At 38.2% G+C, this 25,509-nt stretch overlaps 1 protein-coding gene across 3 annotated transcripts in view; it reads left to right on the top strand.

The window, feature by feature from the left end:
- The window catches only part of LOC107221194 (protein outspread), a 73,332-nt gene that overhangs the window by 37,246 nt on the left and 10,577 nt on the right, over nt 1-25,509 (top strand). For all 3 annotated transcript variants that reach the window (XM_015660106.2, XM_046741063.1, XM_046741064.1), the window contains exons 3-4: nt 6,320-6,385; nt 21,443-21,631. In XM_015660106.2, coding sequence (XP_015515592.1) covers nt 6,320-6,385; nt 21,443-21,631 — 255 coding nt within the window. The remainder of the gene's footprint in view (nt 1-6,319; nt 6,386-21,442; nt 21,632-25,509) is intronic.

Genomic DNA, 25,509 nt, shown 5'->3' with positions numbered 1-25,509 from the left:
TCTCTAACGCGGTTTTAATTATATAATAATATATAGCCGTGCCGTGGCAAAAGTAAGCGTACGGGTGTACAAATGCGAAAGGAAAGAGAAAAATCCAGCGCGTGTGTTTGTACGTAATTAATATTGCGTATTATACGTTACGTGGATATGTATTTAGTGTACGTGTATACGGAGCATTTCCTGACATCTTGGATCAAGATTCTACGTCGATGTCTAGGATTTTCTTTGTGTAATTTCATAAAAAAAATTGTATAGGATTTTAATCGAATTGTCGTGGAATGCCCTGTAAATATTAACGTAAGAGTCGAAATTGCGTGTGCAAATGCATTTACACTCACCAATTGTCACGGCTCTCATTACATGCCAGCACGTGTAAGCCGAAATTGTACAATGTATGGGCAATTCCACTGATTATCATCAACACATGAGCGGGACGTCGAAAAATCGATTTTTTTTTTTCTTTCCAACACAAGTTTTTCCTTTTTTAGTGTGTACTAATTGTAAGATTGAAAAGTTTACAAAGTTTAAACCTTCTCGGACTTTATATTACTGTAATAAGATGAGGTTTAAACGCGAATTGTTTTCGTATTGTTATCATCGAGATAGAAAAAAAACAAATTATGAAAAAATATACACAACATGTGAAAAGTTCTCACTTTGCCGAATATGTTGTATACATTTGTGGATAACTTTTCGAAATCAATGTCAAAAAACAGGTTTTCCAAGTACGTAAAAAAAGATAAGAAACCGATGTTTTTTCTTGCACCATAAAAATTTATCTTAGTTTTGAGTTTTTCGCGTGAATGCTGAGATTTTTTTCACCAAGAGGAACTCAAATTTTCAGAGTGCGTCGGCCATGGGATATCACTTGTATGCTAATTTGTGTATTTATGTGTAAGTATGGTAACGCGTTACTTACCAAGACGATTACTAATTTAGCCGTAGAATATAAAGCGTCGCGGTTTTACGTTCCTCATTTGCGTAGCTTAATTGGCCGCATTGCGGTCACACGAATAACGCCTGTGCGTAAATGTGTGGTTAGTGGTACGTGTATTATTTATACATAAACGTTTGACATATTTAATTTTTTAGAAATATTGTTACACGATTGTTTCAGTATCGCGGATTATCGGATTGATCGCTGTCATGCGCTTGCGGATCAATCAATCAATTCGTATTCGATTTAGGAATTTCATTTGCGATATTTTTTTTTTTTATGTCAAGATCGAAGTTGAGTTTGTAAGATTAACTATTCAAAGTCAAAAATTCGCGGTACGCATCTTTCCGCGTATCATTTATGTTTTATATCATCTTTGAGTTTTGGATTTTCCATATTTTTTACCCTCGGAATCCTGGTCATTCCGTTTTTCCGTTTTAGTCATTTTTTTTCATCAACTCGTCGAGCAAACTACGCTGTGCGAGTATATTTTATTTTGCAGAATTTTCATTTGAACACTCGATTTTGTATCATTTGTGATTGGGGGAAAAGGGACATCCTGCTTCCGCGTTTTCGAAGGATTGAGAATGGGGAGGGGGGGGGGGGGGGGGAGGAGAAAAAAGGAAACAAGGAAAACAACCAACCGCGATGATCGGCCGACGTCGTGAAATGCCGTTTGCAGAAGCAGCATCGGCAACAGGTGCCTTTCTTCTTTATACAGGTATACATACGGCTGTATAAAATACACCCACACATCCTCGTGCTGCAGCACCTTGGTTTATACCTATGTATGTGTGTGTCTGTGAGAGAGAGACCGGAATTTGAGGCAACGGGTTGGGACGGGTTGCAACTGAGAAGCGACGCTGTCGGTGAAACGAATGAATAAAAGTGAGGGTGATGTGGAATGTTGAGAATCATTTTATCGGAGGTAAATTTTGCCAAGGACGGATGAAAAATTGGGATATCACTCGATTTGGTCCGATTTTATCATCCGTAATGTACAGGTTGTATTATCTGGACTCGGTACAACGTAAGTTATGACGACGATCAATTTTATACGGAATAATGAATTTCCGATTGAAATTAGGTATATTTTTTGCAATTTTCTATAACAAATTTACCCGAATTGGTCGGGGAAAATTATAAAATTTTTTTGCATACAAAAAACTTGGAAAAGTCAGGGAATTTCGTTATGGAGATTTAGTGGCCACACTGAGTGTGGATAAAATCAGATCTCAGTATTCAATCACCGCACTTTATCACTATACCTCCATTCTAATTTCTATTTGTCGGTACAATTTTTACAATCATATGTAAGTTTTACTTCCACCTATACCTACGTACAGCCTATAAATCAGTGAGAGAAAAATCCGTAGGTGTTGAGTTTTTTCACAAGCGGATCGAACGATGTCGTCTAGTGGTTGTGCGATTTTATTTGATTTTTTTCTTATCTTTTACTTGTAAAATTTATTCTACGTTCGCTTGTCAAGCATCGGTGAGCGATCATATCGTAATAATATTTTATACCGTTGAACGCGCGTGCAACAACGTGTTTTGTACAGGAAGAACCAACTATTCAAGGCTACGTGTCAGTGTGTGTGTGTGTGTGTATCTTGCGTTTGACGTAACATACAAATGAACGGCACTTTGTCGTCAGGTTTCGCCCCCGATTCAAACGAACACGTTTAACTTGCCGTTGCTGTGTTGTTAATGGTTTCTAATCACGATATCGCGCTTCTCCTACTCTACCTCAGCCTTCCACCTTTATTCCCGCGTATCTATAATCCGAGGTATCTATAATCGAGGTCAGCTTACATTGGGTTATAACGAGTATCGTTAGTTTTACGTCGTTGTAACTTAGATGATGTCCTTTTTTTTTTTCAATTGCAGACTATACAGATTTTCATTTATCTTAGTCGTGCGGCTATTCGTTTGTCGGAAAAAAATTTACCTCGAAAATGTATGAAACAGAGATGCATAGATAGACTAGTTAGATAGACTAGATAGACAGGTAAACTAGTTAGATAGACAGACTAGGTAGACAGATAGACTAGTTAGTCAGACTATATAGTTAGATAGACTAGTTAGATAGACAGACTAGGTAGACAGATAGACTAGTTAGATAGACTAGATAGACGGGTAAACTAGTTAGATATACAGACTAGGTAGACATATAGACTAGTTAGTCAAACTATATAGTTAGATAGACAGAGTAGGTAGACAGATAGACTAGTTAGACAGACTATATAGTTAGATAGTATAGATTGATAGATGGAGAGACAGATAGAGAGAGAGAGAGACTTGACAGTGTTAGACGCTCTTTTTGCTCCTTATCATTATTCTCTAACAAATTCACGTGTTATTTACGTTGTACATAGATATCTATATTCCTTTTCGAAGAAACGCGCAGTGTCATCGTAGTAGGTGTACAGTACGCATGACTATGTAACCGTAAGTACATGTGTGCTTAGATACTACGCACAACGTACGCCCGTTCAACGTATGCTACGTACATGCTGCGTTGTAATAAATGTTTCCTAGAATAACGCAATATTTACACGTACAACACATTGTGTGCCGATGGTTAAACGACGACGACATCGTGCGTACGAGCGTGAAACATTCCCACAGACACTTGCTCGGTCCCTTCGTTGCTGCAAGACGAGGCTTTAAGATATACGATGCATGCGTGTGTATACGTATGTATGCGTAGCGCCTAATATCTTATTTGAAGAAAGATGTGCTGTAAAAAGAGGATGAAGAAATAAGAAAAACCGACAGACTACCTTACACAAACCATAAGGGGGAACAGTTTTCGTCGAAACACTTGTTGCCTCCTTACAAGCGAATGGTGTTGAGGGTGCGCGGAGCATATCGTCGTCACTAATGCATGTACGCGAGGTGATGTAACGAAAAACTTTTTAAACGAAATGATGATGATGATGATGATGATGATAATGACGATAGCGAAAAATAGAGAAGTGAAGGTGGGGGCGAGTGAGTAAAATTGATATTGAAATGGTAATAGAAATAATCAACGTTGAAATTAACTCTAACGGGACCTTTGATCCAACGACCGTGGGCGATGCGTCAATTTTATAGGTATGGTATATTACACATCCGTGATGATGTATTTACATCCATACCCGTGGATCTTGTGTCTTATATATATTCTTTATACGACCTTCGCATACCTAATATATGTATAACACTCGATCGAAAATATGAAGGAACGTTTCATTTTTTTCGTCTTGGAAAGTCCCGTTGTGTCCAATCTTCGCCTCGGTCGCGTTGACTTTCGTACGCTTGAGGTGAAAATTTTTTTTACATATCTTTTGACGACGATCGCCCGACTCGAATGATCAATTTTTCATGAGATGGATAAGATTCTTTGAAATATTTTCATCGCCCTGTTCGGATGTTTCGTCGGTCTTGCAGCGGTGAAAAGAACGATTCGCTGGTTTACTTGTTTGTACGCGTGAATGGATTAGTGGTGAAGAAAAATTGTCATTCGCGTCACGATTGCCAATAGTAGTGCACGGTGATGGTATGCAACCTGTGCAACGTGATAGTTGTGGGAAATAAGAGAGTCTCTGTGAAATTGAAGTGCGGATGCTTTTTATTTTCCCCCCGTTTCTCGACGTACAAATCAACGCTTGGCTTTTCTACTCTCTTCACTTTCATTTTGTGTTCATTTTTTTTTTTTTTTTTTTTCCCTTGCTACTGTATCATATGAGGTAGTATCGCGTCAGACGAAATGTCGTCCGAACTTCCTTCGTTTTAGTTTACGAGTTGGACGAACGTTCAGCTCCCTTGATCACCATTTCTATCATCCTTTCTTTCGTCCACTTTTATGGTATCTTCTACTTCGAGTAGTGGTAGTCCTAATGATGTTACCACGATGATATTACTCGTTGGCGGTATGGATGGATGGATGGATGGATGACGAACCTGAACGATGAATCGCCCGGACGTTGCGCCTCTTGTCTGACTCCAGAGTTTGGTACCGAAGCTTCCTGCAGGTTCGACTCATTCTCCTGGAGGATGAGGATGAGGACGAGGCGACATCTTGTAGATCTTCCCACGCGCGTGCCTCACCTCGAAGTCGAGTCCTCGAGGTGTGCGTTACTTCGACTCTGAGTATTGCACATCGTCACAAACACAAACCTGCCTTCCTTCTATCCGCGGGCATAATTACCAGATGAAGATAGAAAACCCAAGCGTAGGTTGCGTTGTTGCGCATAAACCAGCGGCGTCACTTGGTCACCGTTCGTTTCTCGGCACTTTACTTCGTCCCGAATGCCTTCCCGTACTCCGCACCACGCGGTCTAACGCCAAGCCCTATTCTCCATCAATCCCTAGTCGATGACTGTCACGTTGAGACTGGTCTCGCTTTGCTCTTCTATTCTTCATCCTTTCATACCTTCGTATCCCTGTTCCATTCCAACCTACATCTCACTCCAGATACCCTAATTTCATACCCAAGAGCATGTGGACGATTATCACGTGACTGTTCGTGTGACGTTTAAAGGTATACTTAATATTCATGGGTCATATCTCACGATGAAAGAAAGACACTGGGTATGTTACATGGACTATGCAGAGCTGAGATGAAAATCCGGTAAATACCACAGACTGCGGCCTTGATCTTAGCACGCGCCTAGGTTTAAGGTGGAATAATATATTCATCCGGGATTCTCCTCCTCCCATATAGATTATATATGTATATGTGTATATGTATATAGGTATGCTACTTCTTCTCACCGTCATGTCGGACGAAATGGACCGCGGCCACGACCTTCGCGCCGTAAAATATGTATATATATGGGAATCCAGTACTATATATGTATTATTCATATATTCACAAGCGAACACTTCCAACCAGTCTCTTCGTCGCGACTGCTTTAACCCTTTTCGATCTTTGTTAGTCTGCCTCCCCCCCCCCCCCCCTACCCCCCAAACCCACCCCTCAATTTCGTTCTCGAGAGCTTTTTCTTTCTCTCTTCCTTTCTTTTCCATTATTGTCTCCTTGTACGTACATACGTATACCCATACATTCATCAACGTGCTACCTATGACGCAGATGTAAGGGAATATTTAAAAAAAAAAAAAAAAAAAAACTATGTCTATGGTAAAGTTTCGTATTATACCGTCTGATGTGTATATATATATATATGTATATGTATATGATAAATACGTGCACGGAACCGAATTACTTGACGAGTAATTTTTCAATAACTTACAATCTCTGCGTATACCTAACGCGGTCACGTAACTAAATAGATATAATCATCTGCGGGTTGTGTAATTTAACAAGAAAATTGAAAATAAAAACAAAATGAAAAAACACTAATGGGCCACTTCTTTTTATGGATGTTTCAGAGATGGCAGAGGCGATGGTTCGTGCTTTACGACGACGGGGAATTAACGTATTCCGTTGACGAACATGTGAGTAATGCTGAACGTTATTTTATTTGAAAAACAAAAAAAAAAAAAAAAAAACAATAAAAAAAAAATCCATTTTAATTCCTTTATTTTTATTCTTTCAAACTTAATTTCGTCTTTCTGAACGGTTTTTTTTTTTATTTTTCATCGAAACTTTGTACGTTATCGCGCACGTGCACGCCGCTCATTCTCAATATTAGGCAATCCCCATGTTCATCATCATATTGTGCGCTGTTCGCTGTTCGCTGTTGCTGCTGCTGCTGCACGCACTCCGATTTATTAGGTACTCATGCACTCGAATAACCTCTGTACGTACGTGTGTGTTTGCGAGTGTGTAAAAAAGAATCTACGTTCCCGCACGTATAAAATAACGGATAAATCTTGGAAGAGTTCTACAATTTTTTTTTTTTTTTCTAATACCATAAAAAGAGCAGCATTACGCTTCGCTATATATATATCGCGTACCTTGTACGTACGATATTTTATTTATTGCTACATGAAAAACAGACAGTCAGACGTTCGGTCGAATTGTCCTCAATTGCTAGAAATGGATGAAGCTTTTTTTTTTTTTTTTTTTTTTTTTAACTTTTATTTTCATTTCTTGCTACATTTCTTGGTCGCGTGTTCGCAATGCCGTAGAAAAAATCAACAGCGTCGAATGTGTTTCGTCGGTTTCGTGGATATATTTGTAATCCAATTTATGTCCGACAAATCTATTTATACCATTAGTCGATAGCGATCATATATATGTCAATCAGGATATTATCACAGTATTTTTACGGATTCCCATAGGGACAGGCATATACGGTATAGATTTTTATTACGTACGCGGACACGGATTGGTAAGTGAAAAAATTTAGGTACGAAATTCGAAGCGATTTCGTACTGGCTTAGTAAGACAAAGAAGAGAATATAAATTATATAGATCCGGAAACTCCGCAGCAAATCGACAATTTTAGACGTTGTTCGTTTTGTATCTAATCATTGATTTTTTTTACACGTTATACCGATCGCTCGGCTATTTCGTATATCGCCAGCTGGTGATTTTTCTCCTCTCCTCTCTTTTTTTTTTTTTCTCTCCACTCTACCGACGAAGGTGCTAGATGAGGGAAGATTTCTTCCGTGTCGTAATATACAAAAACTTTTATTACAACCATACAATTAACGTTTATATATATATATATAGTACGCCTAAACCATAGGTACGTGTATAAATTCCATTCACACGGTTCTCTCATTACATCAACAACGTCTGTTTAATGAATCCTGTGTTTGTTTTTTTTTTTTTTTATTTTTATGGTCATAGCGTATAATTTCCCTTTCTCAAAAAGCTTTCGTCGATGACGCAGTCCTTACGCACTTTTTCATCAGCGTGTACACGAGGCTTAAGTCGGTAACGTTATTTCAGTAAGTCACGTTTCAATAGAAAAAAATATATGTACATATATTATATTTTTATTTATTGTATATAAAAGCGGTGAAAAATTGCGAACAAATGATTAATAAGCCCCCCCCCTTCAGCAACTTTTTGTTGCACCAACGTTACTAACTTCGGTCTCATTATGCGTTACTACTGTAGGTAGTTCTCTTTTTTTTTGGCATTCTATGATCGTCGATTGTTTCGAGAACAACGGTAAACATCGTGAAAACAGATTGAAAGCGGAAACATGTCTTGGAAGAACAGACGCGAAGACGACCATCTCTGCTTACACACGTCATTGATGGAGTTTCAGTTTGAGTTTGAGCCTGAGTACGTTAAACGTGGTTTACACCTATATCTATGCATGCGGCGTGCGGTAAGGTAGTCGCATACCTAGGGCACGTGCACTTGGGGACAATGAATCTAAGACGGCTAATTTTTCAAACCAGACAGTTACGTTGGCAACACTGAGAAACCTACAGCGCCACGTTCGGCCGAGCGCGAAACAAAACTCGATCTCAATAAAGGTAACATAACCCGTGACCGTCGAATCTAACCTTACAATTAGAATACCGCGGAGATAATGACTTGTTGGTTTGACACGTTAATTCTAAGGTTAGATTCGAGTTTGTTTCGTGCTCGGCCGACCGTGGCGCTGCAGGTATCTCAGTGCTGCCAACGTAACTGTCTAGTGTAAAAAATTATCCGTCTCAGATTCATTGTCCCCAAGTGTACCTACCTAAATATATATATATATATATATAGAGAGAGAGAGAGAGAGAGAGAGACACTGTATGTCCGGTAGGCGGTATACGGTGTATAAAATATACGCGTTCTATACCTGTACAGACCAACCGTGGTACAAAGAGGCGTTGTTCCTTATCTCGAAACAAATGACGACGATGCACCATGCGCCTTGCGTCCCCGTCGGTATATAAGGTGTACCTTCTTCGTGCACCGCTCGTCCTGCCTCTCTCCTCCCTCCCACCCCTACGAGAACCCCTGAATTCCTAGATCGCATTCCGTCACTCCCTACACTGTACGGGTTCTCAACCAATTTCTCGTATCGTCTTACGGAAGCTTTACGGGATCACGGATTAAAACCTGTCGATCGATTGCGTTGTTGTTCCTCTTTCCCAGTCACCCCATATCATTTTACTTAAGTTTTCAAACCAAACGGAACGACGAGAAGTGTGAATAGTGAAATTACAGAATCAATCCCCCGATCGAACAATTGTCCTGTCGATCACTTCATTCCGCAACTGTACATTAATTTTCCCCCAAATTAGACCGTTCTAGATTTTTTTTTTTTCAACTGTTTTTGTCATACTCGTAAAAGAAATTAATACAGTTTTAAATACCATACCGTCTGTAACGTGCTGCTGAGTAGACTTTGGTGAATACTGTTTTGTCGAGAAGAAGACGACGGTGTCTTTTGCGGTGTGACGGTTGGATTTTATTGTTACACATGTAACCGCGGTCTCTGCAGGACCGTAATCGTAGTCTGATAACCCCTGGCTTTCATTAACCAAACTGAAAACGTCCGGCGCAGGTATAAAAAGTATGTCTGCAAGGAGGGTGATGAGGGGGGGGATAAAGGAAGAAAGGAGACCTATGGGATCGAGAATCTAGAACGGTATTACAGGCACCTATTTTACCCTGCGCACCGCATCTGTGGACGCGGAAATTTTAAGGCGCGCGTATTGGGCTTTGAGGCTCGATATATCTCTCTCGTGTTGCGAAAAAGAAGAAGAGAGAAGAAAAATTGGTAACGGAAAATTAAAAAAAAAAAAAAATAAATAAATTTACAAATATCGCGGAGAGCCGAGGTTTTTTCGCGTTCAGTGATTCGTTGCTCGTCGGGAAACAAAAAAACGACAAAAAATACAAATGTGATGAAATTGAATTGGGGGAAAAAAAAAAAAGAAAAAAAAAATTGGCGAATCGGCCAGGTACGTTTCACGCGTACTCCGAGTCTCGGTTGCGGAGACCTTCTCCTCGACGATGAGGTTCAGGCGCATCGCCCTCCCCTCCCTTCCTCCCCCGCCATTATCTCGATTCATCACCTTTCATCCACCGCCGACCAGGCATCGCTACTATATATGCCGTAGGAGTACAACGAGTAGGTAGGTAGGTACTCCATCATCGTTATTACTCGTCGTGCAGAGATCAGGAATATTTACTTACTCGCCACCATCTTTAGAAATTATTAAAAATAACAACAAGGTGAAGAAAAAATAATTCATTTCTTTCTCACATTCGTTGTAACGTTGTACGAGACTTGTTTTATTTGTACAACATATCGAAGGTACAGATAGCTCTTCATCGATTCTCATATTGTCGTTAAATAATGGAAACTCGGTTGGTTACGGTAGATTCTCGCACGGTTTGTGGACGTGTTTCAATTGTTTCTTTTTTTTTTTTTTTTTCCCCACCACGTTTTTGGTTTTCCGCGGGTTTTATTTTTTTTTCTTTTTTTTTTTTTTTTTTAGACACAAACTTTATTGATTTATACGTTTTTTCGTTTTTGTTGTCGTTCTTGTTATTATACGTGTTTGTAAATCGTATAAACGCGAAACTGTACTGACTTTACACATGCAATATTTCATATCCCATACATCATCCGTTTACGGACGTATTATCAACTTTTATCTCTCATATCTATATTGCGGTACATAGGTATGTACACCTGTTTTTAGGCATTTCGTTCCTCAGGCCACCTCCGACCTGAGATATTATATATATATATGTATATATACATACACGTACGAGTCTTACTCGGATAATCAGATTTCAGCATCGCCTTGGTTATATCTAGGTATAATACATCTATACGTATATTCAAACACGTATGTACGTGGAAATTTACGCGTTTCTGTCCGTCCGTTGCTATCATTTATATATATATATACACTGTAAAAATGAATGATTATAATGAATTCTTTTTTCCTTGAAGGGGGGAAAAAAAAAAAGAAAATGTACAAAAATAACAAGTCTCTGAAAGTTTTGAGAGACAAACGTTTTGTGATTCTTTGTCTCCGAAGTGTTATCCCGATGCATATGTATGTGTATATATTATAATGGTCATGTACATACATATGTATGTATCATATATTTATGTACGTACAAATTGTATATCCATGACCGACGGATGGCGGTCGGACAGACTGGAAACCTTCTTCTTCATCTTCTTCGTCTTCTTCTTCTTCTTCTTCTTCTTCTTCTTCATCTTCATCTTGTTCCCCGTGAGGCTCCTGCCGTTGCCTGCAGGCCGAAGGCCAAGACAAGAACGCGGGACTGTTGGGGCCCAGGGCCCCTATTATTCCCAGGTAATTACATATTTCTCTGAGAGGAATTTTTGAAATGAGTTTTGGCTCTCCCTCTGCGACGATGTGTATACGTGCGTACATGCACACAGGCAACGGCTGGTAGTACGTATAACACGGGTCTGTATATTTTATATACAAGGTGTTCCCTTTCGAACGCTGCGGACCCTTGATGCGTCGGAATTTTGTACACTTGTAAACCCTTAGGAAACTACGGTATTGTCAGAGGTTTTCACACTCGTTTCTCTTTCGTCGTTTCACGCCGTGAAATCTTAATCCGAGTTTTAGAATATCACAGGAATTTGTATCACATTTAATCGCACTTGCGTGTTAAATAAATAAAAAAGAAAAAAGAAGCAAGTAAATATTAGCAAAACTTATCACGGTAACATTTATAAGTAATGTATATGTATTGATAATTATTAATTTTGAAGCTACGGCACGTAGTGTTACATAAATAAATTTCATATATTTTTTTTTTTTGTTTCTTTTCGCATATTATTTATCTTGTTATTATATTTTCACGATACGGGTTTTCATGACAATTCTCGTAAATGTGTTATTTCGTAAGTTTGTTACGCGTTTGTACGAGTATTTTGACATTAAAATGAAAAGTAAACGAAGGGAAAAGAAAAATTTCCTGTATCGGTAATCATTTTTCTTTGGAACTGTGTGGAGCAATGAACGACGTTTAAGGTGCATACGTTACACCTTTTAACGATGACAAGAGAACAATCGAAAGATCGATTTTATCTTGCCTTGCGTAGTAAGGGTACGTAGATATCTATGTATATATGTATGTATATGCATAAACGTATGTACGTATAATATGCAGTATACTGTCACGGACTCTTTCTGCAGCTATTCCTACTCCCGTTGGTGGCTCCACAGCGAGTTTCGCTTCCGCGACTGCGTACTTCGAGACACTCGAAGAGAAAGAAGGATACCGATATGGTATGTGGTACGTACGACACACGACATAACTCACACTGCTCCATCTATTTTTCGTTGTATCGATGGCAGTATCGAGCAAAGCTGTAAAAATCGTCTCGAACCATTAGTTGAAACTACTTGTATTATACACGCGCATATATATATATATATATATATGTATATATATATATATATATATATATATATATATATATATATTATATGGTTGTGTGTAATTATACGGCCCTGGCAAAGTTTGGATCTAATTGTACTATAGTTGGTTGCTGAAGAAGGAATAGAAAAAGAGATGACGACGATGATGGTGATAATGGGAGAAGAAAGAAATAACATTTAAAGAGACACGTGGTGATGCTCATGAGGCTTGAACAGCTGTTAAATTCCAGTTCCTGTTCGTATTTTATACTTTATAATGCAGGAGTATACCTATACGTACCGAGGGGTATTAACGTATGTAAAGGTAAATCCATGGTGTAAGTAAATACAAGGTGTGTGCTCCGAACGGAGATGCGCATTAGCAAAGTCACGTGATCCCCCCGCATGACGTTACGGCGAAAATTCCGTTTCTGTCGTAAAATGTGTAACATAACCTACGTAAGCAGTTATTTAACATTTAAATACTTATTACCCCCCCCCCCCCCCCAATGAAATATTAGGATTCAGTGAATTCCTAAGAAGGAATGACTGTTTTAAAGCTTTTAAAAATATTGATCAAAATGAGATAATGTGGCGGCACGTTCTCATTGGCCGAAGCGGCCGTGACGAGGAAGAAGACATCTTATTTTCTTTAACACCATGGGTAAATCAGACGCCTGCACTTATGCAACTCGTAATACAATTTAGGGAAATCCGCCTGGATATTGATAACCGGGATTACTTAGTGGTAAAAATGTGTCCTGAATTGCATAAATTCAGGCGTATTGCCGCAAAGTCAATGCCGAATTGCATAAATGCAGGCGTATTTGACAAAAATCCAATTCGCACATGCGACAATTGTAGGTAGTATGTATTATACACTAAATGATCCGGTACGTAATACTCTATACCTTGTACTGTATATAATATATATGTACTTCGTTTGAGACGCGTTGCGGAAACGGCAAGTTGAACCAACGTTACGTACTCTGTGATCGGGATCCGATACCGCCGCGTTGGCTATAATTCGATATCCCATGTATACACACACATGGTCCATACCTTTTTACTACGCCTATTTCCTACAGCAGTTGCCTCCTCATCCTCCTCGATCCGCTTCATCACACCTCAATAATTATCCTATAATATCCTTTTTTTTTTTTTATATTTCTTTATTTATTTATTACAATCATAACGACGTCCGACTAATGGAGGAGAATTTTGACTGTACCTAATACTTGTTATATTATTATGCATTGCACATCGTATATACCTGTATTTATTAGACAATAACATTCAACTTTTTAAACGCCTCGGGGAGGGCTATTGTTGTATTATACACAGGCATTATAGGTATGTATAAGAATTATATACAACGACCGTTAATGCCGTGCGTCCTGTAAATAAATACGTTGAGTGGGAGGCTAAACGGTTCTGACTATCCGCGGCTTTTGTGTATCAGCTACAGAGCATGTATTGCATAAAGAAGCAACCTTTGTAAAATTTACTCAATCAACCGGATCTGTATTTATACGTTACTCGATCGGTTTGAATTGATTGATTAAATGATGTCGCGTGAGAGTTGATTAGATTTTTTGCCGCGTATCTGTCGCACAATAAGTATAACCTTCGACAAATCGGGAATTTTGTGATTTAGGTGCGATAGATTAACGCGGTTACTTGGGTATTCTCAAAACCATATGGTAACCACAATTATGAGATAAAAAAAAAAAATCCTCAAGAAGATCGACTCGATGAAAGTGTTTGCGTAAAAATGGGCCACCCTATAGATTTCTCATTCGGTCGTCGGTAAGAACGAGATGACAGAAGCTGAAGATGAAGAAAAACGGGAGAATTTGAAAATTTATTTAAATATAAAAATAAAACGAAGACTGGATGAATTAAGGGAAATTGAAAAACAACTAAAATGCGATTTTCTTGTCGTGTTTTTTTTTTTTATTCTTTTTCTTTTTATTTATCCGTATCTACTCGTGCATAGGTACACACATGGTTCGTACATACATGTGTATACGTACAACCTACACGTGTTAGGTTGAGATTCCTTTGCGAACGCCGGGGTCGATGCTGATGCTGATGCTGCTGGTGCAGTTGCGGAACAAATGATAATGTTTCCTCCCATCTTCGGTATATTTCTACACCCGTATAACATTGTATGTATGCATAGTTGCATGCTTCTCACGTACATGGTACGGCACTTATACGTATCTGGATATAAGGTACCTGACTACCTTAATGGTCCCATGGCCATCCCGCTCTTTCACAATGTATGTACATACCGACCTAGCATCCGGCCTAGCCTTCTTCGTTGAGATATACCGAAGAATAGAAGAATCTGCTAGGAGAGACCGTAAGAGAGCACATGTAAGAAATATGTATTACACACTTGCTTTAATGTTGTCACGTTTCGTTGTATAAACTTTTTCGACATTTTTTGGTGAAAAACTTGACCCGTTTTTGGTTAAAATAATAATAATGATAATAGTAACGACAGATATAACTGTTTCTAGCCATGCCGAGTGAAATAAAGGCGAATACCAGTTTTTTTTTTTTTGTTACCGTGCCACAGTAAAAAGGACGTGGACGGTACTTGCGATTAACCTTTTTCGTACAACGTCGATCTGGGGATATGCGTTATACGTGCGTATACGTATATATAAGGCGTTGTGTTGCGTTGTATGTACAACATATTGAAGGTAATTGATAGTTTAGTTTCGTCATGAGACGTTGTCGCAAAACGTTATATCTTGTAACGTATTGTTTACCGCTACAATAACGCAACGCGGCTGTAATCCAGTTAGCAATGGCGCACATGTACATGTGCTCATGTGCGCGCGTGCGTACATCACCTTGTTCCAGTATTTCAAAGACCCGGCTGAACGGAGCGCAACATTCCTCAACGTTTTGTATATGGGTGTGTGTGTGTTATGAATGTACATTTGTTCCTTGATATTACCATCATTATTTTCTTCCGTCTGGTATGATTACACCAGTTCCGCTATTCTTCTGGGACATCACGTATAGTTTCACTGTTGTTTCTATTATTGAAGTTACGCTACGCGACTGAATTAAGGCTAAGAAGATAAAAAGAGTGACGAAAGAAGCGAAGAAGTGTAAAAGATATATTAAACAGGGGATAATTGGGTCGTCGCCATATTTTATTTTAATTATACCGATTTATAGTCGTTAAAATTCACGGTAAAATTGCGTTTTCCCGATGGTTGAAAGGGTGCGAAATTCTCTATCAGTCGGGGGGATGACGACGCATTGATAAAATCTCTGATATCGGCTCAGAGTAGGGAGATATTAACGTTGAAAAACGTGAGGTGGAGATTGACGGGTGAGAATCTTCTCGCGTCTCAACCGCGTGACTTGTATTTCTACGCTTTATCGAGTACTTAACTTGAAGAGACTCGAATACCCGTTATTGGAATATACAGCTCGACGAGGCGAATTTTCACGTCGTTAGCGGAATAACTTCGCCGCTTTTAGCACCCGGTGCAGAAGATCGAGCAGCTTTACATCCGCACCCGATGCATCCCATATACGCGTGGATTGCTGCTGCTGTTGCTGGTGCAGTTTTCACCGAGTTGCGTAACGCGAACGAAGAAGGAAGAAACGCTCTCATCTCTCATTTCTCACCTCGCCGGAGGCTCGAACTTTCGACTGAGCTTCTTCAGCCTCTGCAACTTCTTCCTCCTGCTCCCCCTCCTCCATCTTATCTCGTTCTTCCCTCGCGTGCATTCTTCTCGCCGCTTTTTCTTCTACTTGTGTACCCTCCCTTCCCCACCTCACCCTCCTCACCTCCTGACGAGCCGTGCCGAAGACTCTCTTCCTCATCATCTCCGTCTGTCTCTTAAATATACTGTAACGTAACGACCGACGCAAATGTCAGGACGCATGGAACGCGACGGTTTTAAGTGTTTTATACGTTATATGCAAGTTACGCAAGATGTGATTTTTATGGGATGGAGTGAAAACTTGAAAGGAACAATATTTGAAACGGCCGATATATCGGCATTTCAAACATGCGAAAATAAAATAACGATAGATGAATTGTCGAAAATTTTTTTTTTTCGAAAATGTCATCGACTAGAATGATCCACTGATCAGTGATACTTTCAAATATCTAGATTCCGAACAATTCATCTTTCGTTATTTTATTTTCCCATGTTTGAAATATCGATATATCGGTCATTCCCAATATTGATCCTTCCAAGTTTTTACCCCCATCAATTTTTGATTATTCGTTTAAATTTTTCATCACTGTCGGCAATTTTCCTTCTTTCTTCGATATTATATGATTTTTAAACATTTTCATCTCCGTATGAATAATAATAATAATAATAATAATAATGACGATGAATTTTTTATTTTATTTTTTTTTCTTGTGTTGCGACTTGAAAGTACATATATGCAGTTACACGCACATAATGTATGCTTCGTTACTGCACCTACTATGTATTTTGATGAGAAGCCTCGCCCTGCAGCTGGCAGAGGATGCCTTGCACAACGGCATCGAGTAGGTTGTCCTACATACGAACTACAAAACACGTACACACACGCATACGCGTCATCTCCATAAATGTTATTACCTACGATTTTCAATTCTTTTCTTATTTTTTACTTATTAATTTTTTTTTTTATTCTCCTCTTCAATAAATATATATTGTATTGCTTTATGACACTAAATATACATGTAACTTCTTCCAATTCAATTCCATGACTTCTTTGATTATTATCATCATTATCATTATCATTATCATTATTATTTATGTATTTACGCGTCAGGCGATACGCGTCGCGTGATTGGATTCATTTCCGTTACATTTTTATTCGTTTAGTTTCCTGTCTCTGTCATTTCGAGGTTTTGCCGTAGTTTTATGTTTGTATAACTTACGGATTATAGACTCTTACGGTGAATCTTATTCGGTAAACGCTGCGACGGTAGTAGGAAATTTTATTTCAATAATTATTTATCACACATCGATAATAATAGTAATAGTAGTGATGAAAGGAGGTTGATGAAAACAACTAAGCGCCAGATCAAAAGAAAAAAAGAAAAAATCAAAGAAAGAAGAAGACTTATCCGTACCTTTTCGTGAGATATTGAATCTGTGAGAACAATAACGCGGTTGTGATATATCTGTATATATGGATGTGTAATTTTGTTCGTTGAATAACAAAAATCACGTCGCAATTTTTTACATCACCGTCACGTCAAATCATCATGTCATTTTTCATTGTCGATGGAGTTTTGTCGAGTTTCTGTTTTACATCTTTTCTTCGTCACCGTTTCTGTTCCACGATCGTTTGAAAATTTGTGTTTGGAATCATTTTTTCTTTCATTGTTTCGTTCTTTTTTTTTAGGCATTTATTTTCTCTCTCTCGTCTTCCATATACCGGGACGATCTCTTGAAACCTGAAAATCAATCGCGCACGCGCGAGTTTTATCGGCTGTTCGCGCAGGCTGGCCAACCCGAGTTTTCAGCCGTCAAACTCTTTCCGCCGGCGACGTGGTTCTTACGAATTTTCGAGGTTAGGATCTCGAACAATCGAGACGGCGACTCGGAAAGGTTTCGGAAGCATTTGTCGTCGGGGCGGAAAGTCGATTCTTCGAAGAACGGTCGGAACTTGACGCTTACGCTCTTTGAAAATTCAAACGCAGACATTTTGCGTAGGTTGGCCCGCCTGCGTCGCGGACAAGAATATCGCCGCGGGAACGTTTCGCCGACCAATGAGATTTGATCATTCGGCGCACGCGCGGTTCGTTTTCAAGTATCAAGAGATTGGCCCGGTACATATTTTTACTTGACAACGCAATCAATAAATAAACACATCTATACGTGATATAACTGATATATCTATGGGGTATTACATCGTGAATCGAGGCGAGTTGCGTGAAAGGTCGTCGACCTCGCTGCTTCTCTTCCTCGGTCACCTATTAGGTACGTACGTACATACATTGATACGTTTATATAACGCACGCAGTCATCGCGATTATTACACACGCGCACACATGACACCGATGTAATAATGCATATGCATACGTGTACCTGACACGGTATGAAAGCACGTTTATAACATCTCTAATTAGCTCGTTATACTGCTGCAGCAGATTTCTAAGCACTTGTGCAACTTGTGACGAACGTGCGACTTCTTGCTTATAATTATACGTACCTTCGTTAAACATATATATGGTTGTTGTTATAATCTTATATAATTATACGCAGTATGTTGGTCCAGAGGATTAAGATTATAGATTTCTGTAATTGTTTACACGTGTCTCGATACAATTATTTATTGTATACACCATTTATAATACATATCGTCATTAGGCTGAAGTTAGTAACGTTAAGGTAACGATAAATCGGGAGTAAAACAAAAAATTTAATAAAATAATAGTTATTAAAGAATTTTAGAACGATTTTCAAGGAGTTGATTGATTTGTTCAGAATCGATGTATATATTTTGTTTTATAATTGTTTGATCTAAATTTCGAAATTTCACAAAGGTGAGAATTAGCGATTCTTCATAAACACGCATCGCTACAATAACGTCGTTATTAATTTCGTCCTCATATATATATATATATATATACACACACACACATATTGTCTGCATTATTCGTTAATATGGAATTATACATTAAATCAGTCCAATCGTATCATATTTATGTACGCATGTATACAATGAGGATATAATATGTGACAGGTATGCCTACACAACCGCGAATCTACTATATATGTATACTATGTCATTTGGAAACGATTGTCTCGTCAGATAGAGTGAGGAAAAAATTTGAAGAATAAAATAAATTGATTGAAATTAAATTCTCACACCGTATTCAGCTGACGGACGTATAAAAATCAATACAATGGAAAATGATAATGATTATCGTGTGTTGGTACTTCATTTTCATACCTACTTTGATTATCTTTCTTTTCGCAATAAATTTTACGTCAAATTACGCGCGTACGTTATTTTTCATTCGCTCGAATTTCTTCTTGCCCGCTTATTTCTTTCCATTTTTTTTTTTACTCTCTTTTCGTTCATCCATTCATTCTTAACAAGTGTTGGTATTGTAATTTTTGTGTAACAAGAATAAAATTGAAACGTTTCTCGTACATCGGACCACTTTTATTATTATACTTATAAGCGATGATTGCCATCTGAGATTGTTAATGTTACACATATAATGCGTGTCTCGTGAAATACATACGTATACGTTCCGTGTACATAATAATCGGGCAATTTCCTCGCTCGTTAGAGTCGGTTTCTTTCATCTTTCGTCCAATTTTTTTCTTTTTTTTCATTCCGAGTTTTTTTTCCCTCCCCCTCTATACGTGCACCTACTTATTTTTATTTTATTTTCTCCTCTTCTCACCGCTCAATTCTGTGCAATCAGAGAATTACGACACTTCGTATCGTTGTACACGATTTCGGTCCACCTGTAATACGTACGTAACGTATGTGTGTGACTCGTTGCCAAAGGCGGCTCTTCGTCTACGAACTGACACGTTTATATTACGTATTACACAGAGCCAAAATCCAGCGCCCAAATCCCATCCTACGTACGAATTGATTGGTGTTGTAGATTTGAGAAACTTTGGTATATAGTAAGTATAATAATAACAACAACAATGCAAACGTACAATAATGTAATACTTGAAATAAATTTTCACTACGTTGAAACGAAGATGAACTTTAACCGAGAAATTGGCGAAGGTTTCCTTCACGCTGTTCGTCGTGTATGCATTTATGTACATATGTAAGTGCAATTCAATTAGCACGCTTTCGCAAAGTGTGAAAAGTAGCGGTTAGTATTGCAGGTAGAGAGTCTTTCAAGTCTCTGCAGAATCGCAGACTCGGATGGGTGAGAATTTCGCGGGTTACTTATTGAAAGTTATCACCATTCGTTGTTACAAACTTCTGCATTGTACGAGGGTAACTTTTACCGTACATGTGTACGCACATTATTAGTACGAAACACCACTATGGAAAAATGAAGGGCTTCGGTTCAACATATCTCATCCGTTTTTTTATTTATTTATTTTTTTTTAAATTTTTCTCTTTTGTCGTTCTTTGCGAGTTGTTCGTGTGTTTCAAATTATTTCGCGAGATTTGTTTATAAGCTGCAGATTGTCGTATAGTTTAGGTGTAACATATCGTATGTACCTATACGTGCCGTATGCTTGTAATAATACCTATATTTGTACGTCTATACACGTTGCGTCGAAGAAGCTGCGGCCTTCTTATTTCTCCGTTCTCTAACTTCTCATACCTCTTGCCTGATCTCGCTGCCTGTCCACATGTCCGTTTTTTCTCCACTCCTCTCCTCTTCCTTATACCGCAGGAGGCTAGTTAGCATCTCGCGATGCTGCAGATTGCAATCGACTATAAGATAATATTATACCGGGAGAATCTCTCGAAACTTGAAAATGAACCGCGCGTGCGCCGAATAATTAAATCTCATTGGTCGGCGAAACGTTCCCGCGGCGATATTCTTGTCCGCGACGCAGGCGGGCCAACCTACGCAAAATGTCTGCGTTTGAATTTTCAAAGAGCGTGAGCGTCGAGTTCCGACCGTTCTTCGGAGAATCGACTTTCCGCCCCGACGACAAATGCTTCCGAAACCTTTCCGAGTCGCCGTCTCGATTGTTCGAGATCCTAACCTCGAAAATTCGTAGGAACCACGTCGCCGGCGGAAAGAGTTTGACGGCTGAAAACTCGGGTTGGCCAGCCTGCGCGAACAGCCGATAAAACTCGCGCGTGCGCGGTTCGTTTTCAACTTTCAAGAGATTCTCCCGGTATGCATACGATCTTCATGGCTATTTCACTCTTGAAAGTGCAGTATATATAAATATTGTATAACCTATACACACATGTGTCGTGTTGACATACGTTTGCATAGAATTTATTAAAATTTTTTTTCTTCAACCCAAATTCATAGCTTCTTCGTCGAATATTTTCGCATATCGTGAAAAAGAAATTTACCTACCTTGCACACATTTTGTAAATAGATTAATTTGATGACGTTGCAAGTTCGAATGAATTTCACTGTAAATTTGTTGACGTGCGATTGTCACAAGTTATTGTTTGCGATATTTCCTGCGGGAAATAGCCGTGCGGTATGATAATAATACAGAGGTAGGCGCAGTATAATGGAATCGCGTTATTACAGGCAGCACGAATTCGTTTGTGTTTCAGCCGGAGACGGTACCTCAGGCAAGGATCGACATGACTCGAGTCCTGGAGGTGGCGGCAGCCGAGGACGTCACTGGTCACGCCTACAGTCTCGCGGTTACGGCTCCGGAGGGAGTGACCTTCGTCAAGGGCACCTGTCGGGAAGAGACCAGGTGGTGGGCCGACGTTCTCCAGGTCTATCCGAGGAACAAGGTATTTCAGGATGCAATTCGACGTTTGTTCAATAACTTCGAAGAGCTCGGAGGATCGTCTCGAATTTTAAATTACCGCCCGTTGGCGGGGTGGGAGTTGAAATTTCGAATTTTGAATGCTGCGAAAGCGACGAATTTCGAATTTTTTTCGGTGACGGTAGTCGAAGGGAAGAGATAGAACTTTGACGAAACGTCGGAGTTTCGAATGGGCCGAAAGCCGACGAGTCAAAGTTCGAGAAGTGCGAGAATGAGGAAATTCAAGAATCCGAAACATCGAAATTTCGAGTGACCGAAAATTTTCTGTTTTGTGAATTTCTGGCCTGGTGAAATTTCCCAACTTTGATCTTTATTTGTCTTGGATTATTGATGTTTTTACCTTCGGAATCCCGGTCATTACGATTTTTGATTTTTCTCATTTGTTTTTCACCCACTCGTTGAGCAAACTACGCTGTGCGATTACATTTTAATTATTCGAAATTTTATTTTCTCGGAATTTTCCTCTATCGTAACTTTGCACCGTCGTTACTAATTCAATTATCGGAATCTAGTATTTCGGAAATTTGAGTTTAGTGGCTTTCCTCTTCTTTCCTCAAACTTTGTTGTTTCTTCAAAGTTCGATTTCTTCGCTTCAATTTTCGCCACCAAATAATTCGGAATTAGGCGCTTTCGGAACATTTCAGATTCGGAACTTCAACTTCGCCTTGTCGTGCCGTGTAGTGAACGAAAGAGGAAAGAAAAAGAAAAAAAATTACCACCGACTTTTTTATTTTTTTTTTATTTTTTTTCATTTTTTTACTTCGTTTAACCTATATCTAAATACGAAAAATTCGACTGTAAAAAGTTATCCGTAAAATTTTTCTTCCAAAAAGAATTTCCAAAAATCAATAATAAACAAACGTCGACGATTTATCATTAATACAATTGATTTACGATCGTGATAACAATAACAATAAGAATAACAGTAATGTGGAGATGAAATATCGTTGTTCCGTCGAGGAGAAGAATTACAAAGAACGTGCCTGTATCATAACCTTCCTACCTACTATCCGTAGTCATGCAAAGGCATCTCGATAGGCACATAGAGAGTTTAATCGCGCGGCGTGGATCACCGAACTGCAGAAAGGACTTGTATCGCCTATTCGACCCGAGGTTTGCCTACGTACGTTGTGTGTATATGTCTTTATATATACATATATATATATGGGTGCAGGTATAATGGGATTTGAGCGAGCAAAATCACGACGCGCAATGCCGAGTTTGCGCAACGATTTTACATAATCCTGCAGCACACGTGGGCATATATATATATGTGTGTGTCTATATACCTACACAAAAATCCGTGGATATTTTTCTATAATATATATATATATATACAGGTATACATATTATACATGATGGATATTCTTGTTGCATACCTGCGTGTAATAATTATTCATCTTTCTTATCGTTTTATCTTCTTCTCGTTGTTGTTTTTTTTTTTTTCTTTCTCTCTTCCTTTTCTCTCTATTTCACCTAAATTATCGAATAAATTTTTCACATTTAATTATATAATTTACACGTCTGTATACGGACGGCGATAAAATATACTCGGATATAATTAGAGGTGCAATATACTTTTTTTTTTTTTTTATGCAAGTATAGATATATTTTAGAATGTATAATACGTGGGTATATTTTATTGATCATCGACCACTGACTTGAAGCACTTTCATACTGTTATCTAATTTATTATATATACATTAGCGTATACAGATATAATTTAATATTTTATATACGAGCTTGAAATCGGCAGACGCGCACCTGTCGGGGAATTTAGAAGAGTATGTTTTTTTTTTTTTCTTTTCTTAATTTTTTTCGTATTCATTTCTACAGTGAACGTAATCGCATCGTCTGTGCGTTAGGTCCAGGTTGGATGTATATTTAAGTAAAAAAAAAACTTGAATTTTTTCTTTTTTTTTTTTTTCTTTCTGAACCGTTTAACAAGTCAACACGAACCGTCGTTGAGTGTAATAATATTGCTCAACATTGTAATATTATGCAGGTATACCCAAAAATGTCATATTCTCGCTGATATAATCAATCAGGTTGCAAAATATCACTTTCGTGCGTATAAATAATATGTAATATGTAATACATATATATGTATATATATATATATATTTTCGCGATTGTGAGAAGCCCGAGGCAAAAGTTGTTTCTTAAATATTTTGAAATTAAAATTTTTTTTTATCTTTTTTATTTTTAAAATTCTCTACTCCCGCAGATCTTGGGTTATATATACAGGTTCTCTCAAGTATTGCGAGTTTGAAAACACACCGCGATATCGTTTTTTTAAGTTTAATCGACGCGTGCGCTGCAATACATATACATATATATATATATATATATATATATATATTACGTCACGTGCATAATACGTAGGAATATTTCATTATACATATATTCAAGCATAATGTGTATCGAATATCAATGAAATACCTGCATGCGTATTATTTTAACATGGTATACATAGGTATAAAAATTTACTTCTCTCTTTCTCCCTGTCATTATATACCTTGTTTTTTCATTCTTTTTTTTTTTTTTATTCTTATTATTTCTCGTTACTTCCATCAAAGTCGAATGCGGCGAAACGCGATTCGATTTCGCCTCGAGATATTTCACCTCACGTGTACGTACGTATCCACATACCGATTATACCGCTTCAAACGGAGGTGTATATTACGTAAGACAACGGCCTTTCTGTTGGGAAATCTAACCACCTTGTCACAGATTGCTGATCGTTAATTTATTACAGGTGCGCCGCGTTTATGTATAATATCACGGATATGAAGACCTATAGGTTAGATATATATGCACATATTTACACACCTATATATAATGTCATATATGTCGTGCCTCGTTTATCTAACTTTGTTAGATACGAATGAATGTCCTCGATTATTTTTGTGTCATAATGTTATGATGCATTTTCAGACTCTGTGAATTCATTCGTGTCGTCGAATAATGTCAATGTTTGATAGAAAGAAAATGGGAAAATTGTGAATTAATCGTTAGGAAGAAAGGAACGCGTATCGAATATTTATACACATACCTGTGTGTACATTATATACGTCTTGCAAGTATTAAACGAACGATTAAGAACTCCGCAGTCGAGTTTAATAATTGCCCCTTTGTAGACTCGGCGCTAATCACTTTAACGGTTTGCCTCAGCAACTCGTTCGATATTTTTAACCAAATTTTCCATCACCTTATAATGAACAAAGCATACCTACGTATTATGGACAATTTGAATCGCACGGTAAAACCGCCTGCATTTATGCAATCTGGGATGCATTTTACCGAAACGTACTACCGGTTGTCAATATTCAGGCGTTGAATTTCATTAAACGTATACTGAATTGCATTAATTCAGGCGGTATATTTACCCTACTTTTAAATCGTCCATTCGTAAATAGAATTCGTAATGCTTTATTTTTCTTCATCGTCAGAAGTGCGTTCGCAGCCCTGGTATTAATTTTGTCATCATATCAGAGTTGGTAACGTTATCGTAACGATTAATTCTGAGAAAAAATCGTTAATTCGTCATTTTGGAATTGTTTGAAACTCAGTAAACCATAGTAAAAAAAAAAAAAAAAACACTATCGTATCACGAAATCTTAGTTGACTTAAAGTTGTTGTAAAACTAAGAAAATAATTCTTCTTATCGTTATCATCGTTTCCTCACTCTTCCTGCTTCTGCAGTGTCGCAATTTTTGTCCTCTCCTTCAACCAACGAAATTCAATTCAATGCTGCAGCTACGCAATACGTAGATAATTGGAAATAATGGTGAAAATCGTGCGATAATGATGATAAACTTGCTAATTAATTCACTAATTTGT

Source organism: Neodiprion lecontei, chromosome 5 (assembly GCF_021901455.1).
Source record: "Neodiprion lecontei isolate iyNeoLeco1 chromosome 5, iyNeoLeco1.1, whole genome shotgun sequence".
Classification (NCBI taxonomy): Eukaryota; Metazoa; Arthropoda; class Insecta; order Hymenoptera; family Diprionidae; genus Neodiprion; species Neodiprion lecontei.
This window is presented reverse-complemented; position numbering and strand designations above follow the sequence as displayed.